Source organism: Leuciscus leuciscus (assembly GCF_965113295.1).
Source record: "Leuciscus leuciscus genome assembly, chromosome: 2".
NCBI classification, from domain to species: domain Eukaryota; kingdom Metazoa; phylum Chordata; class Actinopteri; order Cypriniformes; family Leuciscidae; genus Leuciscus; species Leuciscus leuciscus.
The window spans coordinates 58,399,787-58,415,867 of NC_138726.1; the positions used below are offsets into that span (position 1 = coordinate 58,399,787).

The 16,081-nt window shown below is 38.2% G+C and overlaps 1 protein-coding gene across 1 annotated transcript; it reads left to right on the plus strand.

Moving 5' to 3' along the window:
• Window positions 1-1,312: 1,312 nt before the first annotated feature.
• Window positions 1,313-5,152, plus strand: LOC309482188 (kelch-like protein 33; the record flags this gene model as incomplete). The annotated part of the gene is made up of 4 exons (XM_082147412.1): window positions 1,313-2,104; window positions 2,921-3,866; window positions 4,099-4,269; window positions 4,633-5,152. The coding sequence occupies exons 1-4, from the start codon at window positions 1,378-1,380 to the stop codon at window positions 5,150-5,152; spliced, it is 2,364 nt and encodes a 787-aa protein (XP_082003538.1). The 5' UTR covers window positions 1,313-1,377.
• Between the last annotated feature and the right edge of the window lie 10,929 nt (window positions 5,153-16,081).

Genomic DNA, 16,081 nt, shown 5'->3' on the forward strand with positions numbered 1-16,081 from the left:
GATCTGTCAAACAAAGATGTAAATGTCTCTAATGAATTTTCCTTAAAATATCTAATTTATCACTGAACAGAATTTGTGCTCAAAATTATACCAAAAACATGACATGTTAACATGACATATTTTGACTATGACAATGATCATATTAAACAATATAAAAAAATAAAACAGAAAATCTGTTTTCATGTTTTCATTTCGCCACAAACAAACTTTCACCAAAAAAAAATAAAAAAAAAGGAAAACACGGTTATACTATTGAGAATTTAGATATGTCATATGTTATTTTAAGGCAAGACAACCCAGGTGAATAGGGTAAAAAAATAACTAATAGATATCACTACACTTCCCCAGTTAAATGATATATATATATATATATATATATATATATATATATATATATATATATATATATATATATATATATATATATATATGTATGTATGTATATTACAAGGTTTCTATTTCTTAGTGCAATTAAATATGCACTAATTTGCATACATTTCTAGAACAAAAATCTAAACATTAGTTAAAGCCAGCCGGTTCAAAATTCTTCTTTAATTTTTTTAACATATAGAGTTAAAGGTTTTTACATTAAGGATTTTGATCAACCAGAAAATACTGTCAACAGCCAGAAAGAACATTTTTTTTCACAATTTTGTTTTAGGAATAAAATGTTGTATAAAATCAGGCAAATTATATAAACACAAACCCCTCTGTAAAAACCTTCAGAATATAGATATTAATAAAAGTGTAAAGTTTGGTGTTAAGTAAGTGCTGCTGAAGTGGAGATGTATGGCTCAGAGCAAAAGAAAAAACTAATTTTGAGGAAACGGCCTTTAAAGATATGTACGGTAATTGAAATCTGCAGAAGTAAATAGATAAAGTGCTATAAAAGATACACTTAAAAGTGTATTTTGGATGTTTTCTTTTCACTATAGTCTGAAAAAACACTATGACAAGCTAAAAAGGCCAAAATCTCAAAATTGACAGATGCATGAAAAAACTGTGTTTTTGCCTGTATAGTGTCTCGCCTTAACTGACCATAATTATCATGTTAAAGGAGATGAAAAAAAAAAAGAACTGAGATATCTTTTAATGTATCCCTGATAGTCATCATCAGATTATACAATACTTAAAAAATTAAAATTACAATAAAATAAGATAAACAACTTGTAACACTATCTTCATATTAATTGTGACTTAATAATTGTGTCCCTTCTGTAAAGGTTGCATGTCTATCTAAATTAGATCTACTGACTCATAAGCTATTATTAGCATGCTGTTGACTTCAGGGAATTACATGACTTCAGCATACATGAGTGCCGACTAGACTGAGTGCTGTAAACAGAGAACGGCAGTAAGGAGAAGTATTGTTTTTTCATGGAATTTACAAGAAAATATCTGCCCATGGAATGGGAGGAACGCTGGAGAAGAGAGAAGGAGCGCAGGAAAAGGATGATAGAGGAAGGAGGAGAGAAGTTTGAGGAAGAAAACAGGAAGCTAAAATGGATCATGTCCTACAACGACAGCAGGATGGGAATGAAAGAGAGGGCAGTGAAGGACAACGAGTGCGATAATATGGAGGAAGATGAACTTCTACGAAGGTATCATAGACAAAGTTACCCAAGCGAGATCTTCCAGACTCTAGGGGAGATGAAGATGGAGAACATCCTCACGGATCTGATCCTGAGCACCGAGGATGGGATGAGCTTCCATGTTCACTCGCTCATCTTGGCTGCGGTGAGCTCCCTTATCCAGCAAAAGCTCCAGGAGAGGGATGGAGATGAGAAGGAGATCTCGCTGAGATTGGGTCCCGAGGTTCACGGTTCGGGTTTGGCTGCAGTGGTGGAGTTCGCCTACACTGGAGCCATCCGCAATCTGAACAAAGACGACATGCCACAGATTCAGACTGCAGCTCTTTGTCTGGGAGCACCAAGAGTCCTGGAGATCTCCAAAGAGGAGGAAGATGGAGGTAACAGGGAAGAAAGACTGAGTAAGATCTCAGCGGAGGAGCAGATGAAAGTTGGCCTGCAGTCCATGAAGGACTTGTGGGCCAAGAGAGTGGGATGTGACGTTGAACTGGTTGCAGAAGGAATGGTTTTTCAAGGTAAGACACCTTGAGACATTGTAACATCATTAGAGGACCCACACAAATCGTGACCATTTGTGCAAGAAAGAGTGATGCTTGCCCATGAGTCAACACAATGCTAGTGTTGTGGTTGGTTGCCAGGATGTTGCCATATGGTTGCTTCATTAGCCCCTTTCACACAGCAATCCCGGTAAATTACCGTGAAGAACATTAAAAGTGAACAACAGAGGTAGAGAAAAAAATACATTTATTTCGATGACATCACAAACGTTTTGAATCCATTCCATTCATGCATTATTCAAATTTAGAAATTAATTAATTAATTTGAACACAAGAAAATAACAATCGTTTTTCTCTCCATTTTGTCAGATGCTGGTCTTGACTTTTATCCAGCTGTAGAAAAAGACAAAAAAAAATTTAAAAGTGGAAAAAAAGAGGCAGGGGAAAATGACAATTACGTCAGTGACTTCATAAACCTTTTGATTCCATATAATCAACACATTTTCAACACAAACTTTGAAAGTTTTAAAAACTTTAATTTGGACAGAAGAAATTCCTCCACTTTGTCAGATGCTGGTCTTGACTTATCCAGCTGTAGAAAAAGACAACAATAGTCATTAGCTAGTCTTCAATAGTGAAGGACAGGGGTAGAGACAAAATGACAGTTATGTTAATGACTTCACAAACCTTTTGATTCCATTCCATCCATTCTACACAGTTCTATCAGTGACCATTCATATTTGAATGTTTTAAAATTTAGAAAATTACATTTCAATAGTCCTTGAACAGAGAAAGTAGCATCTTTAAAAGACTCAATTCTTTGCCCTCATGAAGCTCACAGGGTGCTACTGGCAGCCAGCAGCGACTACTTCAGAGGCATGTTTACCAGCGGTATGAAGGAGAGCCAGCAGGAGTCTGTGTCTCTGCTGTCGGTCGGAGCCGCTGAGCTTGAGCCCCTCCTGAACTGGGCCTACAGCGGCACTCTGATGCTCGGATGGGGCTGCGTGTTTGACCTCGCCTCTACTTCCCTCCAGTTTCAGATTCAGCCTGTCATCTCGGTCTGCCTTGAGTTCTTAGAGCAAGAAATGGATGCCCACAACTGCCTGGACGTGGCGTCTTTCGCAGAGGCCTACGGGATGGCGGAGCTGATGGAGCTGGCTGAGGATTTTGTCCTGAGACACTTCCAAGAAGTATCTGCCACCCCAAAGTTTCAGGACCTCCCGGCCGAGAAGCTTCTGGCGTTCCTCCGATGCGACGCGCTGTCCACTCCATCGGAGCTGGCAGTTTTCCGAGCGGTCGTCGCTTGGGTGGAGACAGATCTCGCTGAACGGCTCCCACAGGCCGAAGAGCTCATGCAAGCGGTGCGTTTTTCATTTATGACCTTCAAAGAATTTCGAGAAGTTCGTGCTGTAAACCTGAGCATGGAATGCAGTGGAGAATCTGAGGTTGAACTCTACAAATCGGCACTGAAGGAGTTTGGATTTGGCATCTCTGACCGTGTGGCGCAACGTGTGCGTCACCCCAAAGATGCCCTGGTATTGGTCGGAGGCGATCAGCTGAATCCAGACATGGATCAACGACTTCCCAGCAAGCAGCTCTGGTTTGTTAACTCTCTGAGAAGTGGAACAGGCCTTGTGAAGCAGATAGAGTGGAGAATGCTGGGAGAAATGCCAGATCGGGCCAGATTTAGACATGGCGTTGGGGTCCATGATGGTCAACTGTATGTAGCTGGAGGTTGCCACTTTTACACAAAGTATGACGTCATGAAATCTGTTTACAGGTAAAGTAATGCATACTTAAAGACCTCACAAAATCCAAAGTCCGGTTTTGTGGCTTGATTCATCAAACAATGTAATGAGGTCTTTAAGTCTTGTTCTATCAATTTAGCTAAAAACATAAAACACAGAATTTGCATTGCATCGTAGTGTTTCTGTGGCTATGTCAGCCTGTATTTATTCACTTTTCTTTCACCTGTTCTCACTTTTTCTCTATCCGCACATCTGCATCAACAGGTACGACCCTGTGCGAGATCATTGGAAAAGGCTGGCAGACCTTCTTGAACTAAGGAGTAACTTTACGCTGGTGGTGAGCGGAGACGCCCTGTATGCCATCGGAGGAGACAAAAACATCAACACAAATCTTGACAGCGTGGAAAAATACTCACTAGAAACAGATTCCTGGAGGTAGGAGAAAAACGTAAAACAGGATAAAAGAGCAAGTTAAATATTTTCTAAAAGATTCCTTAGTAATAATTAACTATATTCTACCTGTTATTGTGAAAATAAAAATGTAAACACAGAATGCACAGAATGAATAAACTGACTGACATCTTGTGGCTCTCAGAAGTACAACATACTGTAAATGATGGAGAATCTTTGGACAATCATTTGATTTGCCAGTCCAAAGTCAAATGTTATTGTGTTGAGGTTGCTCTTTCAGCTTTGTCTCAGGCTTTTCTCTTTTACGATTAATTGGGATAAGTAAAACATAGGCATAAATGAGTCATTTGTAAATGAGTCAATTGCCTTTTCTACTCTGTGGAACAGCTTCACCCATCCTTTGGACCAAGCCTTAAGCGGTCATGCTGCCACCGTCTGGGGAGGTGAAATCTTCATCTCTGGAGGCTTCAACTGCAAGTACCAATGCCTGATGTCGATGTTCCTCTACCACCCAGTGAGAGGAACCACATACCTCGCTGACATGACCCACGACCGGGCCCAGCACTGTATGGAGAGCATGAGAAACCATTTCTATGTAGCTGGCGGGGTCTGCAACCTTAATAAGTACTACACCAACCAGCTGGTCTGCGAGATGTACGACCCGGTACACGACACCTGGACCGTGTTCACTCCTCTTCCCATTCCCCACGTTGGCGCGGCCTCTGCTGTCCTGGAGGAGAGGCTGTATATTCTAGGCGGTTACTGCCAGGAGGACTATAGAGAGGCAAGGCAAACTCACCGCTATGACCCTGTGACTCAGAGATGGGACAGCATGGGAAAGATGCCCGGTCCCGTCACTGACGTGCGAGCATGCCTCCTTCATCTACCTGAGCACATCAGGAAATGAGAAAAATATGAGTTGCTTTTATTTGTATAGCTTTTATGTCTACACAGGGAGCTGCCTTGTGAGGGAGAATTTTCTCTCAAATGAAAACTCATATGGAGCAGCAAGTCTGATTGTCATACAAATAAAAGTGTTTTTATTTTATTTTATTTATTTTATTTTAATCAGAACTATTTGAACTATTTTTATTTATACATATCATTATATAACCATTAAAAAGCATTTATGTTACTTAATAAATAACTGACATAAAATAAAATATGAAAAAAAAAATCTATTTTATTTAGGCTACATAAAGCTATAAAAAAAACAATACAGATATTACAAAAACAAAAACGAATAAAAATGACAAAAAAAATCAACAATCAAAAATACTAAAACTTTAACTAAAAACAAATTCAAACATAAAAAGAAGCTATACTATAATACTAAAATAACATAATAAATAATAATAAAAACAAAAAAAAACAATTAGTTTCTTATAAAAAACCAATTATTTTTAAAGAATCAAATTCTTATGACGGAGTGTCATGGCTACTATAAAAGGCTTCATTTCTCTGATCTGTCAATCCTGCCACAAGCTCCAGTATTATTTAAATATCACAGATAAACTTTGTTTGACAAGGAAAATTACCCTACTCTAACAGATAAGCATTTTTCATATATTTCATGTATTCCTATTTACTGTCGACTGTTTTGAATAGTTTTCACCGCTTCATGAATGAATCACTCTGTTCAGTTAGTTCATTTAATGTACTCACTCATAATGGTTCAAATGGTTAAATGACTCTGTACTGCAGGTGCAGGTAAGATGTTTGCCAACAGCAGAAACACTTAACAGTACTTGAAAACAGTAAATGTATCACAAAGTAGGCCTACCATGACATTACCATATGTATTATGAATTCTGTGATACTGTTTATGAATTAGGTAATCACTATACTTTACCTTGGTTCTGCCACTTTACATTTTCCCATAAATGATCTAGTTTTGAGTCATGTTAAATCTAGAGGTGATTTGAAACCCAATGCTCACCAGTTTTGAACTTTTTTTTCAGTTTGTTTTAGTAGGCCAACAGCATTTATTTACAAAATAAGGGAAGCTATATAGACCTACCTCTTTTACTCAAATGGAGGCCTGCGACCAGTATTTTAACTTCTGTTTACTTCTGTTCATGGTTACATCTATTTATTAATCTATAACATGGCCTTGATATGTTGATTTAAATGTATTGGTGCTTGTGTGTTGTCGTAAAATCTGCCTCAAAAGTAAACACGCACAATGACACTTTTAGTATATGTTTTGAATTTGTGCATTACAGGCAAGGCCGCCTTAATGCACGGGCTTACCTGGGCTGAAGCCCAGGGGCCTCCCAAGTTCAGGGGCCTCCCATGTTCAGGTTCATGATGAGCTGAAAAGGTCATATTGTTTTAACTTGTCAGATTTTGTCGCTGTATGTCGCTAGTCGCTTGTGGACGTCGGTAGTGCTGTCGCTCTAATGTTATTGTTATGGTGCGTTCACACCAAACGCGAAAAGAGCGTCTGGCGCGATTGATTTCAATGTTAAGTCTATGCAAAGACGCGTTTATGCGCGTCTAGAGGTCCCGCGGCGCGAATGAGGCGTTACGGTTCGTGTCCGCTCAGTGCCGCTAACGTCTCCGCTTTGGGGTGTCTGTTGCGAGTGTGTTTAATCGACGTTTTTTTCAACACACGGACAGTTTAATCATCAGCGATGCACGCGATTACATTTTGAAATAGACAAGCTTTGTTTCCAAATGCACCAAGCAATGATCCTTTCAATTTTATAAACTTTTATAAACCCAGCCAATATAATCACAATGAACACATCCAAAATAAAATCTTTAACATGTAGGCTATATAACATCTGCAAAGCGTCTAATTTGTAAACAAAATGATTTAGGCACTAAATCCAGAATAAACTCACTGAGACTGTCGATAGTTTCTTTTCCGTGCATCATTTTATTATATCCATGTTTGTGGTTAGTTACTGTCAAATCATATAAAACAGTGAAATCGCCCTCGAACTCTTCTGTCTCTCCTGCACTCGAGACGGTGACGGGAGCTGAGCTCCACTGAAAGGCTTCTTTCCTATTGGTTGTCGCTCGCGAAAATCGCTTCTCATTTGCATAAAGTTGAAATTTAGTTGCTGTGTGTGGTTGTTAAATAAAGTGTCTTGTGTTTATGTGCTCAGTGATATGTTAATAACAATATTAAAATTAAAAACAATATTAAAAAAAAAACTCATTGTTGTAGGTCTCGAAAGAAACTAATGCATTATGTGATGTAGATTACCTATTACACTTTTTTTAAAATGAGACTCTATTAATCGAGGGGATGGGGGGCCTACAAAACCTCTCAGCCCCGGGGCCTAACATTAGGTTAAGGCGGCTCTGATTACAGGCTCAAAATGACAAATATTTATTACTTATATTGTGAGCATACATGAAACATATTTTAACATTCATATAGGATGTCAGGTGTAAATACATAGCGCGTGTGTAACGGGAGTTATATTTATTTATTAATTTCACTCAAAATCTCTCCCTGTGTTATTATAATTTGTTAGATTTCTTTCATTATTTTGTATTCTGGAATTATTATTTTAATATTTCATATAATTTATTCTTCTAATATTGATTTCTATTAACTGAGATGTCATATTTCTATGGTTAGATGGTCATTTTCCAGTATTGTTCAATACGGTGCGTGGTTCCTTTAAGACTTGTGTTCCGGTTCCGGTTGCTCTCCTTCAGAAATGCGACTGAATAGAGGTGAGTTGTACTGATGCTCCGTCTAAAAAGTTGTATATGAGTTTTCTTTATTGTAATACAACATGTAATTTTGTTCTAAAATGCACTTTAATCTTATTCAAACATGTATGAAGTTTGTGTGAAGAATGTGATGAGTTATAACATGTCTTTTCGGAGAGAATTCATTAAAGGAACCGTATGTAAGAAATGTATTTCAATTAATCATAAAATGGCCTTGATATGTCACTAGACATTAAGAAATCATGTTCATTTCAAATACTTATATCACTGACAACCGTAGTCCGGCCAGGTTATTGTCATTTAAAAGTGAAGTTAGAGCCCTCAACTGATGTTGATGTTGTCATCCTCCACCTATCTACCAATCACGAAGTCAGTAGTGTTTCGGCATCCGGGTTGCCAGCTCTGCTCTAGTTACCACAGCTGCAGCTACAAACGTGTCGGATAAAAAATGTCTAACGTTACGAAACCTAAAAGACCTCGTTATGAATCCGAAATACGTCGTGACAAAGTCTGGAAAAAAAAACGTACTGTGTAGGACTCGTCACTTGCCATTGGAAGCTCCTTGTAGCAGCCGACGTTCCTGCTGGATCCTGCAGCCTATCTGGCAACCTCGAGTCAGGGGGAGGGGGAGGGGATACACCGCTACAGTATTTTGAAAGTGATTGCAGTACCAGTTTTGGCCACAATCTTATACGGTTCCTTTAAAGTCCCACTCCGATCATATTTTGATTTATTTTTAAACATTCTCAGTGGTCTTTAAATGATGATTATGGCGTTTTTAGCCAAAATCACAAAACCTGTGCCGTTTTCTGGGACTTCTCTTCAGCAGAGAGGCAGTAGCTCATTAGCAATTCGCCTCTGCGTTGTGGGCGGAGCCGTTGGCTGAAGCGAGATACATAGGCAGCAACAGCCTCTTTCTGTCTTTCTTTCTTTCTGTCAACACAGAAAACATTTCATCACTGGATAGTTTTTTTCGTTTAATTAAAGTGTTGTTTTATGTCAGCTGAATGTCCGGAACGCTTTTCAGAGAAGATAAGGCAACTTTTTTAGCACAATTCACACCCAGCGGCAATTCAGAAAAAGAAAAAAAAATCTCCGAATGCTCCACACGAAACTTTGGTCTTCCGACCTTTTACCGCCGTGTCGATTTATTTTGATTAATATGTGCGAGGGAGAGAGAGCAAGACAGCGCTTAGTTTGGAGACGGTGAGGTCTTGTTTACATTTTCGCCTGGCTCCGAAGACAGAGAGTGCGCGCGCGCGCGTCCGGGTCTCTCTCTCTGCTCGTTCTTTCAGTTATAAACATGTCCTGTCACAAGCGCAGCAGTTCATCTACATTACTCACCGATCAAATAAGACTTTGGCGGGACAAAAAATCACTTTGGCGGGCGCTAAAACAAGTTCAATGCAGGAAAATTCATGCGTGAATTTAACTGAGTAGTACATGACCATGCACTCGCACAAATGCGACCACATAACATTTTAACTCGCACATTCTCAAAAAATGGTCGCAGTCTGGAACCCTGGAACGTAATCCATTCATCTCTCACAGCAACATGTTTTGGTAAAGCATGAAAGCTAATACCAATATCTCTCCTCTTAGCATTGCAACCCGCTACCGCACATAGGTATTGATCCGCCATCGTCTTCTCTACTCCTCAGAACCTGAGCGTGCGGGGCGGAGGGGAGTATGAGCTTGTGGCCCCGCCCAGTGGAGTTACTACGTCACAACTCCAGTCTATTTTAGCCGGCATTTTAGCGTCTGCTACTGATTCACAGCCATTTGAATGCAGAAATACTCAGAAATACAACTTTGAGCTTATTTTTCTCAAGATATGTCCTCTAGCATAAGAAAAATGCCACAAGAACATGTTAACACCTAGAAAAACATGATTTTCATCGGAGTGGGTCTTTAAGCATGAGTGTGCAAGCTCTGTTGGCTAAAATAATGCCTTTCACTAGCCGCGTTTCCATTACGCTTCAAATTGCGCAATTTGAAATTGCGAATTGAAAATACGCCCAATGGAAACACGTCAATTTCGCAAAAACTCGCATTTATCGCAAAAAAGTTTTTACGCTTGCATGAGGTGGTTTTTCAGGCAATTCGAAAAAGAAATATTTTGCAAAACTGCAATGGAAACAGTTTTTGCGCATTTACAGGTCAGCTGACGTAGATGAGGCGGTGTGTTTGGACAGAATACTAGACAGAGTTCTTTATTAAATTCATAAAAGACAAAAGAATTACAGGAATAATGGATTCTAAACCTCAAATAAATGCCACAATCAAGACCTCGAAGTAGATATGAGTGAGACACACCCAGAAACACCTCATATTTGCCGCTCACAAGTATAGGGTCTTTCCTTACCATTAATGCTTGGATAACACACATGCGTCTCCTTCGATTAATGATAATGGTGGCCAGTGCAGTGGCTGGGATATACGTAAACCTACCAACATCTGTCGCCATGATTTTTTAAATGACTTATCGCGAGAGGAAAAAATTTAGTTTTAGTCGCATAACATCGTTTTATGGAAATGCCGTCATTACGAAATAGTTTTTTGTCGACATTTAGAAAAAAATCGCAAAAGTTTTGCGCAAATCTGTAATGGAAACGCACCTACTGACAGGCTGAACTGTGAGAGAAGGCCACAGACTCGAGCTTGTTCTTAAAATTATTTTTATTCATGCAGGCAGTGGTGGACAGTAACGAAGTAAATGTAATTCGTTACTGTACTTAACCCTCTGAGGTCTGAGCTGTTTTCTGGGCCATGGAGGTGTTCTGACATGCTCTGACATTTGTGTTTTTTTCTGTTACTAGTGACATTTTCATGGCTAAAGTCTGATTACACTGTATTCAGCACAAACTCTGCTACAATAATATATCAGCAGCATGTATGTAAAAGTTTGTAGTTTTGAGATAATGACATTTATGCGTGGTTTGTGAAAATACAAAAAAGAATTCTCACTGAAATAAGGCCATGAAACCCATACTGATTATTTCTTCACAAGACTTTTGAAAATTGTATGACATAGCCTAGAATATTTGCTCCAAAACTATGTGAAAATCACCCTGACTGCTCATTCAGATAAGACAATATATTGATTTAAAATTTCTAAGACGTGTTTTGTGTGACAAAGCCATATGCGAAAAGGCGTGATCATCTCATGAATATGTAAGGTTTTAACACCTGAGAAAGACAAAGACACTCCCCTAACTGCCCTATTAGGAGCGATCAGGCCCTGTTTGGATTTATTTACAACACAACACAATCCAAAAATACAAATGACAAAAGAGCACATTGAAAACAATGATCCAAAGACAGAGACCTTTGTGCCATTCCTAAAAACATTGTACATACCTTTCATTTCCAAGGTGTTTGATTTTCACTTTACCATGTTCATGTACAGAGACTCATGTGAATGTTGAAGTCAGCAGGACTCAGTTGCATCTGGTCCCTGAAAGAAAAGAAAAAAGAAAAAACTGTGAACATAATGATATCAAGAGAAACTATAGGGCTGCACGATTTTGGGAATAGATTTTAGCTTTTTCTGGTTAAAATTTCTTTTTAAAATTCACAGAATACACACACACACACACACGTTTCCAACAATATATAATGAACACCAGGTTTGTTGTGCCTTGTTAGGCATAGGCTACGCAGTGCTGCATAAAATAATAATAACAATAAATTAAATCTTCCAAAAGATTTCAAGAACAACTACGCTAGAGAAAAATATATTGATTATCATATGTTACTTCAAATGTTTCCATTCGTTATGATGATATGAAATGAGATAATAGTAAAAACATAAAGCCTAATGTTTGGTGCATTTTTCCTTTCAAACGCAATCGCGCTCCAAAATATGATACATTAAAACCCACAGCGCGCTCCAAAATATGATACTCAAACCCACAGCGCGCTCCAAAATATGATACATTCAAACGCCATCGCGCTCCAAAATATTAAACATTATGGTTATACATATCTATGTTTGAGCAGATATCCACAAACAGTATTTATCAGGAAACATGGGTCTAAATAGTATAATATTCACCATATACAGTATCTAGCAACAGTTCAACTGCAATGTGAAGTTTATGCAACAATACCATAAACTAATAAGTAAGAATTTCTTACCTTACATCTTTCTTGTCTTCAAATCGCGTTCTTCTTCTTCTGAGTTAAATCCAATGTAAGCTCAGACGTGTCTTCCAAACTCGACGAAAAGCAGAGACTTGTGAAGTTTTTTGGTGTTTTGTGTAGAGCCCGACCGATATATCGGCGGGCCGATATTATCGGCCGATATTAGGCATTTTCCAAACTATCGGTATCGGCATTTATAATGGCCGATAAATGAATATTTAAAAAATAAAATAAAAGCGGACGAAACATCCTGCAACCATGTTATGAGTGTTGGCGCTGCATAGTTTGTCCACCAGAGGGCACTCTACAAGGAAGACTGCTAACATCAATGAGCTTGGAAATCACAACAAACTTAGGTCGGTGACACACTGGATGCATGGCGTGAGCGTCTCAGCTGCGTGGCGTGTCCGTTTTTATTTCGGCTCCCATGTTAACAGGTTAGAGCTTGCACACTGCCTGCCGCGACACGCAAGCGTCTTGGAAGCGTTTCCAAGCAAAATTGAATAGATAAAGATGTTTGTATGACATTTTGACACGAATACATATTAATAAATGTCATTTTGATGTTTGAAAGTGTCTAGGGTTTGACATAAATGCAAATTTAAATGCAATTTAAAAAAATATGATCTATTTTCAAATACTGCACCTGTCAATACAGAACGAAATATTCTATGCCTATATTGCCGTCAACACTGCCGACGTTGTCTTTGCTGCAATAAATAAAGTAATGATTACTGTATTTATTAGGGGTGCACCGATCCGATATTAGGATCGGATATCGGCCGCGATACTGACAAAATAGCTGGATCGGGGATCGGAAAAAATAACAGATCCACGGGCCGATCCAGGTTTTTTTTTTTTTTTTTTTTTTTTTTTTGTCGCAGCAGAACCTACGTCATTCGTCAGCTTCACGTGTGTCGCATGCTAGAAGCAACATGGAGCGAGCCAGAGGCCGTTTCTCAATACCAAGTACGCAAACTTCGGACTTGCATCCTTGGTAGGTCGGACTTGCCAAGTTTGACTCAGGAGAACGAACTCCCGAGGACGAGAGGCGGCAAGTCCGGTTATTCTGCAAATGGAACAGCAGCGTTCTTGATCGCGTCACTCAGCTCGCTCTGGCTACTCCGGTCATCTCTTTATGTATGTTTTAGCCAACAATAAAACGAAATATGTTATAAAACACCACTCTGCCTCTTTTCATTAAAAAAAAATCTTAAACATATTAATGGCCACATAAATGTGGTTCAGGCAAATGCGTACATTGATCATCTTTACTGCATATATTTATAACAACACGAAATATAAAACACAACCCTGCTTCTTTTTGTTTTCATTTTTTTTAAATATGAAACATATTGATCATTAAAACTGACATTTAAATGTGCCATTGCTGATTAAGTGAGCATTCACAGGTCATGTTTGTGATGGTGGTGTGACACTGCACTACATTTTTACAATGTTTGGTTATTATTTGTATGTGTGATCAAGTTGTTGTTCGACCAACTTTTTATTTGTTTATTCTCAGGTTCAGCTGCTATGTTGCATTTTAAATTCCTGTTTGCAGGACTTTGCACTTTATATTTTTTACATGTTTACAATGTTTGGTTACTGTTTGATTACTATTGTATGTTCAACCAATGCACTGTTTTGTTTCTTGTGGCTACATTTTATTTATTTTAATTTAAGAGTTTGATTACATTATATTTTAGATTTGAATGCACAATTGTTTTTTTAAATAAATAAGAATTCAACACATTACATACATCTGTTATTTTGTCTTAGTTATGTTTAGTTAGTAAAGTCTGGTGCCTTTAGTCTCTTCAAGGAAGGTATAAGGTGGAAGGTATACAGTTTATTATTAATTCAACAATAGTATCGGATCGGTATCGGGTATCGACAGATACACAAAGCCCAGGCATCGGTATCGGGACTGAAAAAGTCGGATCGGTGCACCCCTAGTATTTATAACTAGCATATCTGTAGTTCCAGTCTCTGCATTGTAAAACGTAAGTTAGGCACGCGAGGAGTGAACATTTAGACATAGAGAAAAAGTATCAAACATAGCCTGTGCATAAAAGTTAGCTTTTCTTTTACACGTGTGTGAAATCCAAGTGTGCGTTGCTGACTTCGTTTAGCCGCAGCATTAACGAGTCACATAATGTATTTAGTGCATCACTAAGTAGTAGATTTTAGAAAGGCAGGCAGCAAATGATGATTGAAAATGGTTTGTTGTAGCTTGATGGAATAGATGGATAGAATTAAAAGAGTGCAGGTAAAGGGATAAGCAAGTTGACATTGTAATTATAAGGTAGCTTATAACATTGACATTTGGCAGACGCTTTTATCAAAAGCGACTTACATTGCATTTCAAGGTACACATTTACAATCTTATCAGTTCTTGCTTTGAACCCATGACCTTGGCGTTGCAAGCACCAACGCTCTACTGCTCTACACACACACACACACACACACACACACACACACACACACATTAGGAGTGACCTTTGTCTTGTTTAATAATAATACAAATGATGATAATAATAATATCATCATCATTGATTTTTTAAAATTATTACTGTCAATATTAATAATAATAGTTGATTTTTTTTTTGTTCAAAGGACTTTAAGTTTCATATCTTAAGTTTGTATTTTTAATATACATTATATTTATCAGAACTTGAATATATTCTGTTCTGTTGTGACAATAAAACAAACAAGTTTATTTTTAAACTGCATTATCATATTATTTTAGTAAGGCTGAGGACTCTTAAATAACGACAAATAACTAATGTTAGGGAAATCTGTTCATGTTTTGTTACGCGTTTTTTGGATTTTAAAAAAAATATATATATCGGCCGAGATATCGGAATATCGGATTTTTAAATCCCCAAATATTTGTATCGGTATCGGCCTTAAAAATCCTTTATCGGTCGGGCTCTAGTTTTGTGTCTGAGGTAACGAGGGCGTTCGCGTTCCATGTGGAGATTTGCATGTGAATCACTTTTGCGCGAGTGGGCGTGTCGAATTAAAAAGTAATTAGCAAGCGTTTGAGATACTGGACATCCTGTTGGTTTTATACAAATTACTTAAACAGAGAATATTTGTTTTCAGTTTGAATCCGATCATTTAAAAGTACACACTTAAATGTGTATAAAGGTATATGGCTCATAAATGTGTGAGAAGGATTCGTTGAGTTTTGTTTCAGTTTATAGACGTGCTCAAGAAAAAAAAGTTCACCGCGACGGAGAGGCAGAACGCACACCCTGTTTATTTTCTTTATTTTACAAAAGCACAATGTTTTGATTTGATTGTAAGTGGACACATACAAAAGTAGAAATATCACAGATTATTTTTTTATATTTCTTTTTTCTGTATAACCATAAATGACGGAGTAATTTAAGTTTATGTTGCTGCTATGTGAAAAAAATCCAGCAAAACGCGGGGGCGCGTTTCTCGACCTCAGAGGGTTAAGTAGCTTTTTTGCGTATCTGTACTTTACTGAAGTATTTAAATTTGGGAAGACTTTTACTTTAACTCCACTACATTTCAAAGTCAAATATCTTACTTTTTACTCTACTACATTTTCAAAATCAGTCGTTCCTTTTTATTTATGAGTGGATAAAAACTTAACTGGTCAAACGAGCCACCAATCACAGTAGCCTACAACGTGCGCGCTTTGTTTTGAACTTGCCTTGGCTGTATCTACTAAGCGCAAACCAGAGCCGTTAAATATGAGAGTTGCGACCATAGACAGTATATAAGAGGTTGCGACACACACGGCTTGTTCGACTTGAACCGGCGCTGCACAGACCGATCAGTTTATGACATCAAAGTATAGAGCGAAATCGCGAGAGCGATTGAAAAGCATACAGAGCCGTCTACTCTCTAATCGCTCTTGCGGTATTTTAATGTCATTCACCGATTGGTCTGTGCAGTGTGCCGTTTCAAGTCGAACAAGCCTACTGTGATCTCGCCGCCGCGCGGTCACGTGATT